At 37.6% G+C, this 17,372-nt stretch overlaps 1 protein-coding gene across 4 annotated transcripts in view; it reads right to left on the bottom strand.

Annotated features, from left to right (window-relative positions):
- CDC16 (cell division cycle 16) overlaps positions 1-17,372 on the bottom strand; it is a 38,485-nt gene that overhangs the window by 3,717 nt on the left and 17,396 nt on the right. For 3 of the 4 annotated variants that reach the window (XM_004369287.2, XM_023733591.1, XM_023733597.1), the window contains 6 exons: positions 15,084-15,236; positions 13,677-13,740; positions 10,646-10,707; positions 9,493-9,628; positions 7,784-7,874; positions 1,153-1,626 (listed from right to left, as the gene is read on the bottom strand). In XM_004369287.2, coding sequence (XP_004369344.1) covers positions 1,367-1,626; positions 7,784-7,874; positions 9,493-9,628; positions 10,646-10,707; positions 13,677-13,740; positions 15,084-15,236 — 766 coding nt within the window. In that variant the 3' untranslated portion in view covers positions 1,153-1,366. Of the gene's footprint in view, positions 1-1,152; positions 1,627-7,783; positions 7,875-9,492; positions 9,629-10,645; positions 10,708-13,676; positions 13,741-15,083; positions 15,237-17,372 lie in introns of those variants that run through there. The other variant, XM_023733593.1, reaches the window with a different exon arrangement.

The following is a 17,372-nucleotide window of genomic DNA, read 5'->3' as shown; positions in this document are numbered from 1 at the left end:
AAAAGAAAAAGAAATAGCCAAGTTGTTTATAAAGATCACATTGCATAACTTCATTCTAATTAAGACATTACTATGAATCCTAGTATTTGACTATAGGTGGTATTTTATATATTCACAGGGGTAGACTTTGTATTCATATCCACTATGTACTACTGCCTTAATCCATAAACATTACAAAAATGCTTTCTCTGGATATTATCTTTTTAAATAAAAGAATTATATATAAAATAGAAGCTGCCAGGGCTATAAAAGATAAAGGGAGAAATCCTTCTCCATTGTGGTCACAGACTGAGAATTCAAAATTCAAAAGCCTATACTGTGTTTATGTAGCATCATCCTTATAAATGAAGGAAAATGCTTTATACAAACTCACATATCTGAAGAATGTAAATGCAGAAAAAATAATTTACATGATAACATACATTCTGAAAGCAACAGTCATGTCACGTGCAGTGTGGAAGGAACACCTTATGGTTTAACTGGGTGGTTGCAGATGAAGTCGAGGACATCACAGTATTACTTGAAAATGGAAGTGAAGTTGGAAGAGGATTCATTCACGTTTATGTCAGATTACAGCCGGTATTTCCGTTGTCACCCAAATTAGTAGATTATTTTAAAAGCTAATATACTTGGGAAAATGGTTATACCCTTGAGGGGCTATGATCCATAAAGACAAAAGCCTCTTTCATAAAAGGTTTTAGAGGTAGACTAGGCAAGTTATTCAGCTGTATAAGGGCCTTCTAACATAGGCAAACCAAAAAGCATTGCACCATGGGCCCCATATGCGCCATCCATGGAAGAAGACATTTGTCGGGCAATTTCACATCTGGGGGCTGTTCTAAAATAAGCTACTCAATAAATTCTAGAAGCTGCTGATTGTGAACCATATTAAGTCCCTTAAGATTCGATCCTGAGGTAGGACATCCCTTTTATCCTGAGGGAGCACAAACAAACATGGTCACAGCTAAAGCAGTTTCTATATGGAAGAAACGAGCCATACTGGAGAACAACTGTGCTTATCAGAGTGGTAAAGGGTTCTCCTCACCCCACTTTCTAGAAGTCGGAAAATAAGCTATCAAAGTGATTCAAAACTCATTTTCAGAAAATTTCTCTTCTGCAAATTAATGAATCAAATAAATAGCAATTTCATTATTCTTTATTTCACTACATTTAACTATTTTGTAGGGTCAGAAAATATCTGTTGCAAAGGTGTGCTATCCAGTCTTTAAGGCAGATCTCTGCTCCTAAATGTAGAGATGTAGTTTGGGTTCATGTTGAAAAATAGGAAATTCTTAAAACATGACAAGGATGTGAGAAAATACGAACCTATACTATGACAAAATGGAATCTAGACCACTGTTTGGAATCACGTACTGTGGTCTGACATAGATGTCTCTAACATCATGTCACTTTCATTCATTTCAATTTCAAAGGTTTCTTCCAATGAAGGCCTGGAATCTGGAGTTTTCCTTGAGGTTTCCAGTGGTGCAAGCCCTGTTTCTTCCACAGTCTGTTTTTCTACTTCAAATTCCCTGAAATCCCATGGAGGTGAAATGATGTTTTTTAGTGTCTTCATTGTATGCACATCAAAGTCATAACATTTTAATTTGTCTTTAATATCTGCTCCTAAAAAGAAATACCATAATTAGAACATGAAATTCATCCATTTACCTGTCATTTACAACATGATATAGCACTGCCTCTATCATTTAAGTCAAATTGTACTTTTAAGAGCACAAATTTAGAACAGAAGGAGGAAAACAAAAGTTCTATTTCTCATTAAAAAAAAAAAATCAAAACCCTTTTACCCTCTCTTCCAATCATTTCCTTCCTTTTCTCTTCTTTTCCATCATCATCAAGGGAGAAGTTGGGAAGGCTTTTATAAGCACGTGCAGTTTTAACACCAGTGTGGCTCAATTAGCCATCACATCACAGAAGCCCTGAGGATACTAATGGAGCTATGGACAACTTTTCTCTCAGCAGTTACAGACCAGGGCTGTCTGTGATGTGCTTGTTGGGCAGTCACTAATCTTATGCATATAGAAACCACAATAAAGGAAAAATACATTTTCCACATATCAAAATCATAAGTATGATGGATAAAAGAGACTTTGACCAGATGTATTAAGGTTCCATCGTTTCTGACCTACGTAGAAAGGCAAATTTACACAGTTCAAACCAATAGCTTTCAGTAATAGATGTTTTGGCAGATAATGACAGGCAAGCCTTCCCTTAGTTTTAGGGAATGAACGAACTTGGAAGTCTCCTCTTTAAAACTGTTACCTTTATAAGAACAGGGACCATGCCTGTCTTATTCATTATTGTATTTTCAGATCTTACTCAGCTTTACATAAACTTTGCATTTAAGCCTCACAACTATTCCTTGAACAAATGGGGAAAATGAGGCTCAGACTTATCCCAAAGTCACAGAGCTACTGAGTGGCAGAGCTGAGACAACCTATGGTCTTTAGAATGCCAGAGCTCAAGTGTCTTTTGTTTATTTTTAATTCTTATTAAGTGAGCTATGACATACAAACAGTAAATTATGCTATCGATATGTACATACCCACATAATCACCACCAGACCGAAACACTGAACATTTCCGGCACCTAGAAGATTCCCTTGTGCCCTTCCTCGTTAATACTGCCACCTCTCCCAAGCCAGAAGTAATCGTTCTGACTTTTCTAGCAATATTGACTAGTTTTGCTTACACTAATCTTCCAATAAATGGAATTAATCAGTATATTTTCTTTTTTTTGACAGAATGAGATTCATCCTTGTTACTGCATAATTCAGTACTTAGTTCTTTTCATTGTGGTGCATTATTCTATTGCTTGAATACACCACAATTTATTTCTCTATTCTCCTGCTGGTGGACATTTGGGTTGCTTCCTGTTAGGTGCTACCATGAATTGCTACATCATAAGATCAGTACGGCAGATTACATCTCCCAGTATCCAAACCTTTTTATAGTCCCCTCCCACGCTGACTCCAAGCTTAGTATGTGACTTGCTTTTCTTATATAGAACAGCTTTACTGAGATATAATTCACATGCCGTACTATTTACCCATTTCCCAGTGTACAATTCACTGTTATTTTTTTTTAGTATATTCAAAGTTGTGCAACCATCATCACAATAATTTTAGAACATTTTTGTCACCTCAAAAAGAAACGCCGTACCTGTAGTGGACATTCCCCAAGCCCCTAAATCCCAACACACAACCCCAGGCAACCACTAGTCTACTCTTTTGTCTGTATAGATTTGCCTATTCTGTACATTTCATATAAACAGATTCATCCAATATGTGGTCTTTTATGACCGACCTCTTAGCCTTTCAAAAAAGTTTTTTATTGTGGTGAAATATATACCAAAAATTTTGCCATTTTGACTATTTTTATATGTACAAATCAGTGAAATTACATTCACCCTGTTGTATAAACACCATCACTATTCATTTCCAAATGTTTCATCGCCTGACAGAAACTCAGTGCTCCTTATGTAATACCTTCCAATTCCCCCCTCCCACCTGCCCTGGTATCTACTAATAAACTTTGTCTCTATCTATTTGCCTATTCCAAATACTTCATATTAGAATTTGTTGTCTTTTTGTGTCTGACTTATTTCACTCAGCAAGTATTCTAAGTTCATCCACGTCATAGCATGTATCAGAACTTCATTTCTCTTTATGGCTAAATAATATTCCATTGTATGTACGCACTACATTTCTCCATTTATCTGTTGATGGACATGCGTTGTTTCCATCTTTTAGCTGTTGTGAATAATGTTGCAATGAACACGGGTGTACAATTATGTTTTAGGACCTGCTTTCAGGTCTTTTGGGTACACATCTAGGAATGGAATCGCGGAGTCATACGGTAATTCAGTTTTTAACTTTTTGAGGAACTGCCAAAATGTTTTTCACAGCCACTGCACCATTTTACATTCCCACTGGCAATGAATAAGTGTTCCAATTTCTCCATATCCTCACCAACTCTTCTTATTTTGTTTTTCTGATAATAGCCATCCTAGTGGGTGTGCTGTGGTATCTCATTATGGTTTTGATTTGCACTTCCCTAATGACTAACAACGCTGAACATCTTTTCATGTGTTTATTGACCATCTGTATATCTTCTTTGGTGAAATGTCTACTCAAGTCCTTTGTCCACTTTTTGATTGGGTTGCTTGTCATTTTGTTGTTGAGCTGTAGAGTTCTTCATACATTCTGGATATTAAACTCTTATCTGATATATGATTCCTAATTTTTTTCTCCCATTCTGTAGCTTGTCTCTTGATTTTGTTGATAAAGTTCTTTGATGCACAAGTTTTTAGTTTTTCTGAAGTCCAATTTATCTAATTTTCTCTTTCATTTGCTTGTGCTTTTGGTGTTATATCTAAGAACCCATTGCCAAAAACTAGGTCCCAAAGCATTAATTACTACAATTTGTTCTAAGAGTTTTACGGTTTTAATTCCTACATTTAGGCCACTCATCCATTTTAATTTTCATATAAGGTGTAAGGTAGGGGTCCAACTTCATTCTTTTACACCTGGAGATTCAGTTGTCCCTGCACCATTTATTGAAGAGACTCTTCTGTCCCGATTGGGTGGACTTTGCACCCTTGTCAAAAACCAATTACTCATACCTGGACTCTCAATTGTTTTCCATAGTTCTATATGTAGGAGCCCTGGCAGCGCAGTGGTTAAGCACTCAGCTGCTAAATGAAAGGTCAGCAGTTCAAACCCACCAGCCGCTCTGCAGGAGAAAGATATGGCAGTCTGCTTTTATAAAGATTTATAGCCTTGGAAACCCTATGGGGCAGTTCTACTCTGTCCTATAGGGTTGACATGAGTCGGAATCAACTGGACGTCAACGGGTTTGGGGTTTTTGGTTTTGGTCTATGTGTTTATTAGAATACACAGACTGTTTTGATTACTGAAGCTTTATAGTATGTTTTGAAATCAGGAAGTGTGAGTCCTCCTACTTTGTTCTTCTTTTTCAAGATTGCTTTGCCTAATTCAGTTCCATACATATTTGAGGATTGGCTTTTCCACATCTGCAAAGGTTGTTGAAATTCTGATAGGAATTGCATTGAATCTACAGATCACTTTGGGTTGTAATGACATTTTAATAATATTAGTCTTCCAGCCCATGAACATGGAATGTCTTTCCACTGATTTAGGTCTCCTTTAATTTCTTCCAGCAGTGTTTTATAGTTTTTAGTGTACATGACTTTCATCCCCTTAGTTAAACTTATTCCCAAGTATTTTTATCGTTTAGATTCAACTGCAAATGGAATTGTTTTCTTAATTTCCCTTTCAGTTTGCTCATTGCTGATGTACAGGAAACACAACTGATTTTTGTGTGTTGACCTTATACGGCACAACTTTGCTGAATTCATTTATTAGCTCTAGTAGCTTTCTTGTGGATTGTTTGGGATTTTCTATATATAGGATCATGTTATCTGCAGATAGGGATAGTTTTACTAGTTCCTTCCTAATTCAGATATCTTTTATATCACGCTCTTGCCTAACTGCTCTGGCTAGGACTTCCAGAACAATGTTGAATAGCAGTGGTGAGAGGGGGCATCTCTGTCTTGTTCCTAATCTTAATGGGGAAAGCTTTCAGTTTTTTTCCCATTGAGTACAACGCTGGCTATGGGTTTTTCATAAATGCTCTTTATCATACTGAGGAACTTCCCTTCTATTCCTAGTTTGTTGAGTGTTTTTATCATGAAAGGGTGTTGGATTTTGTCAAATGCCTTTTCTGCGTCGATTGAGATTATCATGGTTATATGACTTGTTTTGATGAATAGAATACGGTGGAAGTGATGTTGCACAACTTCCAAGTCAGGCCCCAAGAGGTCGTGAAGCCTCAGTTCTGGTCCTTTAGAGCCCTGAGACTACCATACTGTGAAGAAGTCTAGGATAAAAGCCACGTGGAAAGAGGCCCAGCTGTCCTAGCCATTCCAGCTGTCCCAGCTGAGATCCCAGCCATGAGTGAGACCATCTTAGACCATGCAGCCCCAGCCAGGCCACCTGCTGACTGCAGCAGCATGAGAACCCAGGCGAGACTAGCTAAAAAATCACCCAATTAACCGACAGAATTGTGAGAAATAATAAACCTTTGTTGGTTTAAGCCACTAAGTTTTGGAGTTATACAGCAACAGATAACTGATAGAGTAGGCCTGATTTTAACTTTAGTAAATATGCTGAACAGTATTCCAAAGAGGTTTTACCCATTTATAACCCACTGATAACCAACAATATATGAGAGTTCCACTGAGGTGTCATCAGTAGTTTTAATCTTCAGCCATTCTGGTGGGTATGCAGTGGTATCTCATTATGGTTTTACTTTCTCTGATAAGTGACAATCTTGAGTAACTTCATTTTGCTTAAAAACGATTTAGATATCCTCTTTTGTGAAGCTCCTGTTCAAGTATTTTGTCTATTTTATGATTGGGTTAACTTTTTCTTACTGATCTGTAGGAGTTTTTTTGTATTCTAGATACAAATTCTTCTTGTATTGCGAGTAACTTCTCCCAGTCTATGGCATTCCTTTTCACTCCTGAATGGTGTTTTTTGATGAACAAAAGCTGTTAATTTTACTGAAGTCCAATTTATCAATTTTTTCCTTTTTTGGCTTTATGTTCTGTTAAGGAAATCTTTGCCTACCCAAGGTCCAGTTCTCACTTTTTAACCTCTATGCAAACTCCTTATATCATAACTAAACAAGTGCCAAATTACAGTAATATCATCTAAACTTGTCTCACTACTTGTTTCTCATTAAAAAAAAATAGTTAAAAGACACAAGGGAAAGATTAGTCCAAAGGACTGATGGACCACAACTACCACAGCCTCCACCAGACTGAATCCAGTACAACTAGATGGTGCCCAGCTACCACCACTGACTACTCTGACAGGCATCACAATAGAGGGTCTTGGACAGAGCTGGAGAAAAGTGTAGTACAAAATTCTAACTCACAAAAAAAAGACCAGACTTACTGGTCTGACAGAGACTGGAGAAACCCCAAGAGTATAGCCCCCAGACACCCTCTTAGCTCAGTACTGAAGTCACTCCTGAGGTTCACCCTTCATCCAAAGATTAGACAGACCCATAGGACAAAACAAGACTAAAGGGGCACACCAGCCCAGGGGCAATAACTAGAAGGCAGGAGGGCACAGGAAAGCTGGTAATAGGGAACCCAAGATCGAGAAGGGAGAGTGTTGACATGTTGTGGGGTTGTTAACCAATGTCATAAAACAATATGTGTACTAACTGTTTAACGAGAAGCTAGTTTGTTCCGTAAACCTTCATCTAAAGTACAATAAAATAAACTTACACGTCAGTTAAGTGAATGTAATGCAACTTGTTAATATTCCACTGAAATGTAGAGATTAACATTATGCTATACCCTGTGTTATAAAATATTAAGGCCAGAGCCCCTTCATTCAAGTTTATTAGAAAAACATTTCTAAGACTTTCCATTGTGTAATTAGACTGATCCTCCTGCAACACAGTGCGTAACACATAGTCTGTAACAGTATTTAGCACACAGAAGTGCTCAACTTCAAAATGAATGGACAGCTGATGAGTCACTATTTCCCCCAGCATTCTTCTAACAAAATAGATGAAATTTCTTGATATTAATGTAGTTAGAATGGTTAGAAAGATAAACTTAGAACCTTAAATAAGAACTTGAGAATTCTAAACAGAGATGGACTACAAAGAGAAAGAATCTAAAAAATGGATGACAATGCCAATAAGAATAATTATAATCTTACCAATATAAGCTTCAGAATCACCAATGTACATTTCGATGCAATGACCAAGCATTGTAACAGAAAATGTATCATCTCGCCTAAGACCAAGTGCCTGCCAGAAAATATTTAGCATGGTTATTAACAGAAAATATATTTCTCTTTTGTTTAAAAATATTCCTATATGATTCACTTCAAAATATTCCAAGGAACCAAAGGTGGGAGCGGAGAGGGATTGTTGTGGGGATATAACTAAAACAAGACTGACTATAACAACTGTTGAAGTTAGTGATGGGTACTTGGGGGTTCACTTCACTCTTCTTCCATGTTTAAAATTCCCTTCCCAAAAAGATTAAAAACTATAACCCCATGAGAGCCCTCTAAGTCTTCTATATTAATTAAATCACAGAAGAAAGATAAATTATACAATATTCAAACATACGTATTTGAAAGATTACACAAGATTAGAAAATTTGCTCATCCCAAAGTTCTGACCAGCTTAGTATTGTTTATCATAGAGGTACTTCAAGACTCCGTCTAGGGTTATGGCCTGAAAATCTTCAATCAACCCTGGAAGAATCAGTTATGAATCTATTACTCACGAACTTATCTTTGAAAATTTGCATTTCCTCATATTTTACCTCTTCCCCCAATACCATTATTTCATTGATTCTAAGACCCACATTTTTTCAAATGTTAACAGTTCTGAAACCAGCATGTCTTCCAATGGATGGTTTTTTACTATTGGTGTGGCCAGGCGGCAGCCATGATGTGGATGTCACTGCCTGTGCAGTGTGAATTTGGTTGTTGTGTTTGGCGACCTGACTGGACAATTGACATTTCAGTTAACAAACCATGAAGCAACACTTAGAGACGATACATGAATCCTAGTTGTTGTCTAAAAACCTTCTGTTGACACTTTCTGGTAAAATCAATAGAGTGATAACATCAAAATATGCAGAACAGTTGTCTATGGCTTGGAGAAAACCAAGAGTGGAACATATGTGATGGCGTCAGGATCATATATTGGGGAAAAAGAATACTGATCACCTGGGTACAACAGTGATTCAGAATAATAAGGTGCTGAATGTGAAGAAGGGAGTAACCAATTTACTTCCCTTGCATTTTTCTTTTTATGTCTGTACTAGAGTGATAGCTGATAAAAACCTATGTCTAAATACGTCCAGAGAGCACTTTGTCTAAGTGTCAAAAGTTTCAGTCATAGGAAAGTATTATGTTAAAGTTTAATTGTTGGCACTTTTTCTTTTTTTGTGGTCATCTCACTTACTAATGGCGTCTCAGATTTGATGAAATGTGGGTATGTGAATTAAGGAGAGATTCCTTTCTTTGTGATAAATGTAGATTATCTTGTTCATTAACTAAATTAATCTAAGGAAATTAATTATAAGAGTCCTGGATAAAAGACTGGGAGCTCCTACAGGGCTTCTACTGTGTGATAGACATTCCTGTGCTCCCCAGGCTAAACACAGCACCCAGCTCAAATTAACATTTACATGACTCAAGACACACTTATGACAAGTCTCACATTTGCTTCTAATTTGATGAATATTGCAAAACACATATGTGCTTTTCTCTGCAAAGAAAAGAATAAAAAACAAGGTAGCATAAAGAATTTTAAAACTGTAAAGCAATAAAACACTGCCTAGAAAAGATCACTTCAAAAAGTAGTAGTAAACGTTAATCAGATTTAAAGTTAGATACAAAAGACATACTGTGTGGAAATAGTCAATAGCGTTTTCAAAATTGCCCATCAGGCTATGTATATATCCTATGGCAGAGTAGGTGGATGCATTCTGAGGAATCAGCACCAGTGCCTGACGGTGGTAATCCAGTGCTTCATCATACTTTCTGTGAGAGAAGACGAGAGAGGGAGGGAAGAAAAGACAGGAGGGGGTGCAAAAGGGGGAGAAAAGAGAGAAAATAATTTATGATGACAATAAAATTCCTAAATTCCTAAGCCAAGATGACTACTCATTTATGTAAAGATACAACAAATATTTTCCTATGTCAGAATAAGAGTTTAGACTGTAACTTTCCTCTATATTACACCGTTATGTATCTTAATAGCTCCTTGACACATATTTTCTTGGCACACTCACTCAGTTGGCTGAAGGGACTCTCCATGGATACTTGTATTACTTTCGATACTTAGAGGGAGACTGGGACCAGAACCCTAATCCTCGACTCCTAGACTTGTGCCCTTTTATGACACACTTTTATGTGAAGGTAAACCTCTGACACCAGGTGTGGTTAAAAACAACCAAGAGTTTTGCTTTAAGGTCCAAAAGAGTTACTCAGAACAATGTTTCTCGAAGTTCTCTGGAATAGTTTCCCTGGAAAATCTTTTGTGAAAAAAAAGGTTCTGTTTTCAATTAAACTTGGGAAATGCTGCAGTTTGGGAAATGCACAGGAAAGAGTCTAAGAAATTCTGCAATTAAAAAAACTTGCTAAATTTTGTGTAACTCAGAGCTTCCCAAATTTATCTAACGGACGAATTCAGTTTTTACTGCCACTTGTTTATCACATTACAAAACTAGTGTCTAGCAGGACACAGTGAGTTAGAACACAGATGCGGTTTTAATTAGATCCTACTGTCTAAATTCTTCTCAATTGGTTTTGTGAACACTACAGTTTTTTTATCTAAAAAAAGCAATTACAATTTCTAAATTAACGTAAGTTTCAAAAATAAAATTAAACCAACAGAGATAACTAAGAAAATAGTGCTTGTTTTTATGCTTATTCTATCTGAGCAGCCAGGAACAAGAAAGCTGAAGAGTCTCATGAAATAAAAATATGGAAAAGGCTACACAAAATCAACTGAACTGTTAGTCACAGAGTCTATTTCTGAAAATGCTCTACACTTACTTAAGTTTTCTGCAGACGTGCCCCAAGTTGTTCAACAAAGGTTCCCATTTGTCGACTGTTACCTAAAACATAAAGCAGCATCGAACCCATGAGTTACAGATGTCCTTTTTCAACTTCATTTGTCTGTACCGAATAAGCTCATACACTTATGCAAGTTGGGTGTCTCTCCTCTGTGTCTGTACAGACAGCAGTCTCTGGGTGCCAGTCCCTCAGCATTAAGCAAGAACACGTGCTGGTTTCCTCATCTTTCCTGCCTTCTGGATGGGTCCAGAGGACGGTATGACTTCTGTATTTCCAGTGCTTAGCACAATCTTGTTAAACAGGCTGTCCATGCTCAAGGCCAAATTTTGTACCTCCAGCCCAGACCCGTCTCTAAAACACTAGGATCTCTATATCCATCTGCCTGTTGGGTATTTCTACTTACAACTCTCACTAGGACTTCCAACTGAGTGTGTCACACACCAAACTTTTCTGCCTCTCCTGTCACCCCAGATCCCTGATCTCGTATTCCTACCATGCTGATGTCATCCATGACCCCTCCCTCTCCTCACTTCTCTTATTCCAAGAGTCACCGAGAGTCTTGTTTATCCTACTTCCTTAGCACAAGTCCGGCCTATTTAATTCTTACCTTCCCCACTAACAAGTCTCTTTTGGGCCACAATCATACAAGTCTCACGATGCTGCCCCCTGCTTAAACTCCTTTTGTTTTCCCACCATCCTCAGGTTAAAGTACAAACTCTTTACTATCATTTTCAAGGCCCTTAACAACCCCTGCTTAACGGTCCTGCCCCGTTCTTGACATTCTCTGTGAACTCAAAATCCAAGCCATACTGAATCAGCTCCAATCTGTGAAACAGACCACACTTTGCACACACTACTCTCTCTACCTGAAACACTCTTCTCCCTCACTGTTGTAGGGATAATGCTTAATCAAACTTCAGGACTGAGTAGGAAGAAATGTTATCTGAAAGGCCTGCTCTGATCCTCAAGTCTGGGTTAACTGTTCCTCGAGTGGGTACCTTTATTTCCCCAAACACAGACTTTTTTTGTACACAGTATTATTACTGCCAATTTCCTTGTCTGCATTCCCCAATATATCTGAGGACAGGAAATGTCAAACTAGTTTTCTGTCGCATCTCAACGCCTAGCTCAGAGCCTAGGGCATAGTGGGCAACTAAATGAATAAATAAATCCGAGCCACATCTCTCCAACTCCATTGAGAATGGCTTGGGGAGGCACAGACCGTGTGAATGAAAAACAAATCTTTTAATTACCCTTACACATTATTGCTATTTTGACATTTCTGCAGCTTATATCTAAAGTCAAACAGCATTTTTTCCCCTCTTCATGTAACTTTTTATTAGGTATTTTGATACTTCAAGGAGCCCTGCTGGTGCAGTGATTAAGAGCTCGGCTGCTAACCAAAAGGTCATCAGTTTGAATCCACCAGCCACTCCCCAGAAACCCCATGGGGCAGTTCTACTCTGTCCTATAGAGTCACCATGAGTCAGAATCAACTTGATAGCAAAGGGTTTGATTTTTGGTTTGATTGTGACACTTCAATAGTATTGCACTTTCATATTTAAACCTATTACTTTAAATTTCTGTAAGATTCTGAAGTGCACTCTGAATCATCAAAGAAAGAATATCGCTTCAATTTTAGCTTTGGCTTAGGATAGTGCTTCTCAAACTTTATTGTGCATGAGCATCACCCGGGCTACAATTCAGCTTCTAATTCAATACGTCTAGAGTAAGTCCTGAGATTTAGTATTTTTAACATGCTCTCAAGGGATGCTGATGCTGCTGGTCCAGGAAACACACTTTGAGTAGCAAGGCCTTAAGGCATTCAATCCCTTGAAAACCGGCAGGGTGGCAGATGGCAGCCTTATATTAACAAAACTACATTTATTATACACAGCCACCCAAGACTTAGCTGAGGAAGAACATGCTACATATACATGCATGTGCAAACAAATGGAAATATAATATTTTTCAAAGTCATATGACAGTTAATTGGAGACTAAAATTTAAGAAGCTACGTCTACAAGGACAGGCAGACTGCCATCTGGCAGGCAGACTAATGGAGCTAACAGTGAAAGGAGAGGCAACTGTGCACAGACAGGAAAAGCATAGAAGTGGGAGGTAAAAATCAGAATAGAATAAAACAAGATAGGTATGAGAAAAAGAATCAGGAATCAGAAGAATAGTAACATGGAAATCCCTACCTATGGAAGTTTATAGTATCTAAAGTCATTATTTTAAAATAATATCTGTGTGTATACATCCGACCTTGTTGGAAAGTTAATTCAAGAGCACACACATCCATGGGTTACACTTTTCACACAACAGAGCATAGTTAAATATTTTAAAACATTGAAAAGTAAAGTACAGGTAAACCAAAAAAAACCAAACTCATTGCTGTTGAGTCGATTCCGACTTATAGCAACCCTACAGGACAGAGTAGAACTGCCCCATGGGGTTTCCAAGGAGTGGCTGGTGGATTCGACCTGCCAATATTTTGGTTATAACCACCGCGTCACCAGGGCTCCACAGTACAGGTAGGGAACTGCAAATGAAACAGGAATTTAAATGACAGCTCGCCCTATTCCTGCAGAAGTAGAGTCTGCTGCTATACTGCATTTAACCTCAATCAAAGATGAGCCTATTTTAAGTTCTACGGAAGAAAGGCATATTATGTTAGATGCTACAGTATTCATCAGCTTCAACTAACCATCAAGTATTCTGTTTCCAGTAACCACCTAATACATGGCAATGACTACCTCTAGCCCTTATAGTCCTCTTAGGAAGCAAAGACTCAACACCTGCCCTCTCGATTAGAAACAAACTCCTTTGTACCATGTCATCTAACAGTTAATTGACAATTCAAACATCAACAAGCCATGTGTTATGATAAATAGTAGGTGATTATCCTAGGTAAGAAGCATTATCTGGCCATGTTATTTTCCTCACTGAACAGTAAACACACTTAGGTATGTGTACATAGGTATATTTACAAATATACATAGAATACCTCATTCCCAATTGCTTTAATTTTTTCCAAAGCATCAAGAAACCATTTTTCTGCTGTTTTCCAGCTAAAATAAGAGGAGGGAAAGGCTGCAGGTTATTCAAAATCAGCAAATACAAACAAGAAAAATTTGAAAATCTCTAGTAGTACTAAAGTGAAATGGAGGTAAACTAATGGTACGAGTTGATTAACATTCAAATTTAAGTCAGAGAAATGATTAATTTTATGGTATTCACACCACACAAGCTCATGATCTTAGGAAATATTACATTATTATACACAAAAACAAAAAAGCTCCAAACTTTCTTTTTGTAAAATACCTAAAGTTAACTTTTATAAAACACACATACATCCCACAAACAACACTAGAGAAGTACCAACTTAAAACTGTTTTTTAATTTCTGTATAATTTAATGCAAAGGATTATATATTTTTTTCTCTGGAGTATGACAATGAATTACTTATTTCATAAAACATCCAAGGCTACAGTACAGCCTCGATTGAGCAGGACATTAGAAAACTAGCTCATTCTAATCAGCATAATTTTTTGATCAACTGGTAACTAAACACAAAATACGGGTAGTCCCAACTTAGGACAGGGTTCTGTTCCTACAACTACTCTGTCCGTCGTAAGTCAGTTCTGACATAAGTCGAATGTCTCATTTTTTCTTTAGTTTTCATTATTATTGCCTTTTATTATCAGTATCTTTATAAATCTTATCTTTATTGGTCTTTGGGGGTTGGAAACTTTACATCTGGGAATGATAACAGCAGCAACTTATGTGTTGCAACACTGTAGGTAGTACATATTACTAACGGTAAGATGTACAAAACAAACCCACAAGGATGTCGTAAGTCGGGGTCTACCTATATAGTGAAACCTGTGAGAGCTGGAACTCCACAGGATTGCCTTGTTTTTCTGGATCTCGGAAGATTTCCCCCTTTGATAGGGTGCAGTCTTACCATTTTTCTATCATCTGTTTTAGTGGAAAATAATTGAGTTTTCCTTCTCTGATAGGTTTCTGCCTTACACAGATTCTGGCTTTTGCAGGTTTTCCTGTATTTTTGTTTCAAAAATTTCGTTTCAATTGTATTGATCCAACTTCTCGTCTACATAGGGATGTCTAAGGATTCTCAGTGCCTCAAGGCCATATTGCTGAATGTCAGTGATCTGAAGATACATCTACTGTCAAGCAGTGTAATTATAAGACTGTGGTAGCCTAGAAGAAAGGAGGACTCAAACCTGAGTTTAATATGTTTACGGAAATTCAAGATTTTTTAAAAATCTTCTATGTCTTAAAATAGTACAGAATAAAAATCTACTCAAAAGTCAGTCTGATCAGTTGAACTCTAGTAAATGAGGTTTTACTCTATTTACCAAAACAAGCCCAATGGTCTTCTGGTACTTACTCTCCATTCTGAAATGCAACAACACCAACCTCGTGCATAACAAATGGATCTTCAGGTGCAATGCTCAGTGCTTGGCTAAAGAATCTTTCAGCCAATTTTGAGTTGTTGGTCAAGCCATATTCCAATCCAATATACAGCATTGGCAAATGACACCTAAAAATATTACACAATTTCACATATTCAACACCAAAAACTTCGTAAATCAGCAGAAAGTAATTTATCAATTTCAAACCCTTTCTGCAAAATAATTGAAACACTATTGCAACAACAACAACAACAACAAAGTGCTTACTTTTTATAACATTTTTCATTTACCGATATTTAGTCAGTGCTTAATGGGCTTTTAGTCTAATCTTTGTTACTGTGGGAATCTATCATCAACTTTTCTTATTTTTCATTATTTTATAGTTAAAAAAAAAGTCACTAAAGCAGAAGGGCAGATCTACTAATGGCCCAGCATTTCTCTGCCTGTTTCTCTCCCCAATGCTGATGTCATGCCATTAGTCTAGACTGTCTACCCTCTTCCTCCTTTATTTATTCAGCATCATCTTCTCTCCCAAGTTTGTGTTCATGTTCCACTTCCCTTCATGAGACTACATTCAACTTTTCTAACTTAAATGCTTTCCCTGTTGTGAACTCCCATGATAATCATTTATTATCCGTTCTACACTGAGGAATTCCCTATGTCATGTATATTAATTCCATCTTCCCATCCTCTGAAACAGTTCGAGGCTCAGAATAAGTATTAACCACTTTTTAACTGAATTTTCATCTGCTCACACTACTGGATCAGTGATTGCATTAAAACAAATGTCATAAAATAATCTTTCTTTGAAGATGGATCTAAGAATTTCAATAAATATTTACTGACTGCTTGGTACATGCATTGGTTCTAATCTAGGGTCATAAATTAAGATTCTACCATCTACAGGTTACCAGGGGCGGGAAGGGGAAGGGAGAGGGGAAATCACTCCATGGGAAGTAGTGAACTTTTGTCTAGGGTGATAGGAAAACTGGCATTGACTAATGGAGGAGCCCTGATGGCACACTGGTTAAGAGCTCAGCTGCTAACCAAAAGGTCGGCAGTTCGAATCCACCAGCTATTCCTTGGAAACCATACAGGGCAGTTCTGCTCTGTCCTACGACGTTGCTATGAGACGGAATCGACTCGACGGCAATGGGTTTTTAAGGGTAATGGTTACACGACTTAAGTAGCTGTAATCACTAAGCTGTACACCAGAAAAAAAAAGTGTGAAACGGCAAATAAAGAGCTTTATATAATTTTACAACTATAACGGTAGCCCCCCCCCAAAAAAGCTGTACCTGTGAATACTACTTAGTTACAACAAAACACTTCATGGGATTAATTTTCTTGGTTCGAAGGTTTAGGGTCATGGCTTCATGGGTCTATCAGATCAACTGGCCTAAAGTTGTTTTTAGAGTTTCTGTTCTACCTCCTAGTTCGGTAAATAGTGCCTAGGGTCTTAAAAACTTGCGAGCAGCCACCCCAGCTAAAACAATTGGTCTCTATTTGCCCAGAACAACAGAAGTGGGCCCAGGAATCAGAGAAGAAAATGGACTACAGGTTTAATTGCCTCCATGAGCTAGTACCTCCTCTGCTATGAGACCAGAAGAAATGAATGGTGCCTGGCTACCCTTACAGAACGTTTTGATCAAGGACTCAATAGGTGGATCCTAATCAAAAGGAGCAAAATAGGGGAACAGAACTTTAAACTCATATGGAAACCAGATTCACTGGATCCACTGAGACTAGGGAGGGGGACCCCTGAATCTACTGCCTAGAAATAACTTTCAAACCCTGAACCAAAATATCTCACAAGCCATAGTTAAACTAAACAGCAGTTTAGCTCTACGTTCTTGTAGAGAATTTTCTATAGAGTTCAAACTGTTAACAGTAAATCTAAGGCACAGACGAGAACTTTAAGGGGCAGAAGAGTCTAAATTAATGGTGATGTAACCCTATGGGTGGAGATAGTGAGAATGGTGACACGTGGTGCAGTATGTAACCAATGTCACTGAACTGCACATGTAGAAATTGTGAAGGCATGTTTGGCTGTGTATACTGCCACAAAAAAGAAAAAAAGATTCTATCATCTACGGAAGAGTCATGAAGAATCTTTAAAAAATATTTACTGAGAGCAATCACTTCTAGAATGGCAGAGTAAGGACCTCCAAAAATCCACCTCCAAAAAGGCGAGGAGAACACTGGCAAATATTGTCACAATTTTTTTAAAACTCTGGTGTTAAACAAAGGCTTGCAACAATTCA

This window comes from Trichechus manatus, unplaced genomic scaffold (assembly GCF_000243295.1).
Source record: "Trichechus manatus latirostris isolate Lorelei unplaced genomic scaffold, TriManLat1.0 scaffold00004, whole genome shotgun sequence".
NCBI lineage: Eukaryota > Metazoa > Chordata > Mammalia > Sirenia > Trichechidae > Trichechus > Trichechus manatus.
Note: the sequence above shows the minus strand (reverse complement) of the source record. Positions and strands in the feature narration are given on the sequence as shown.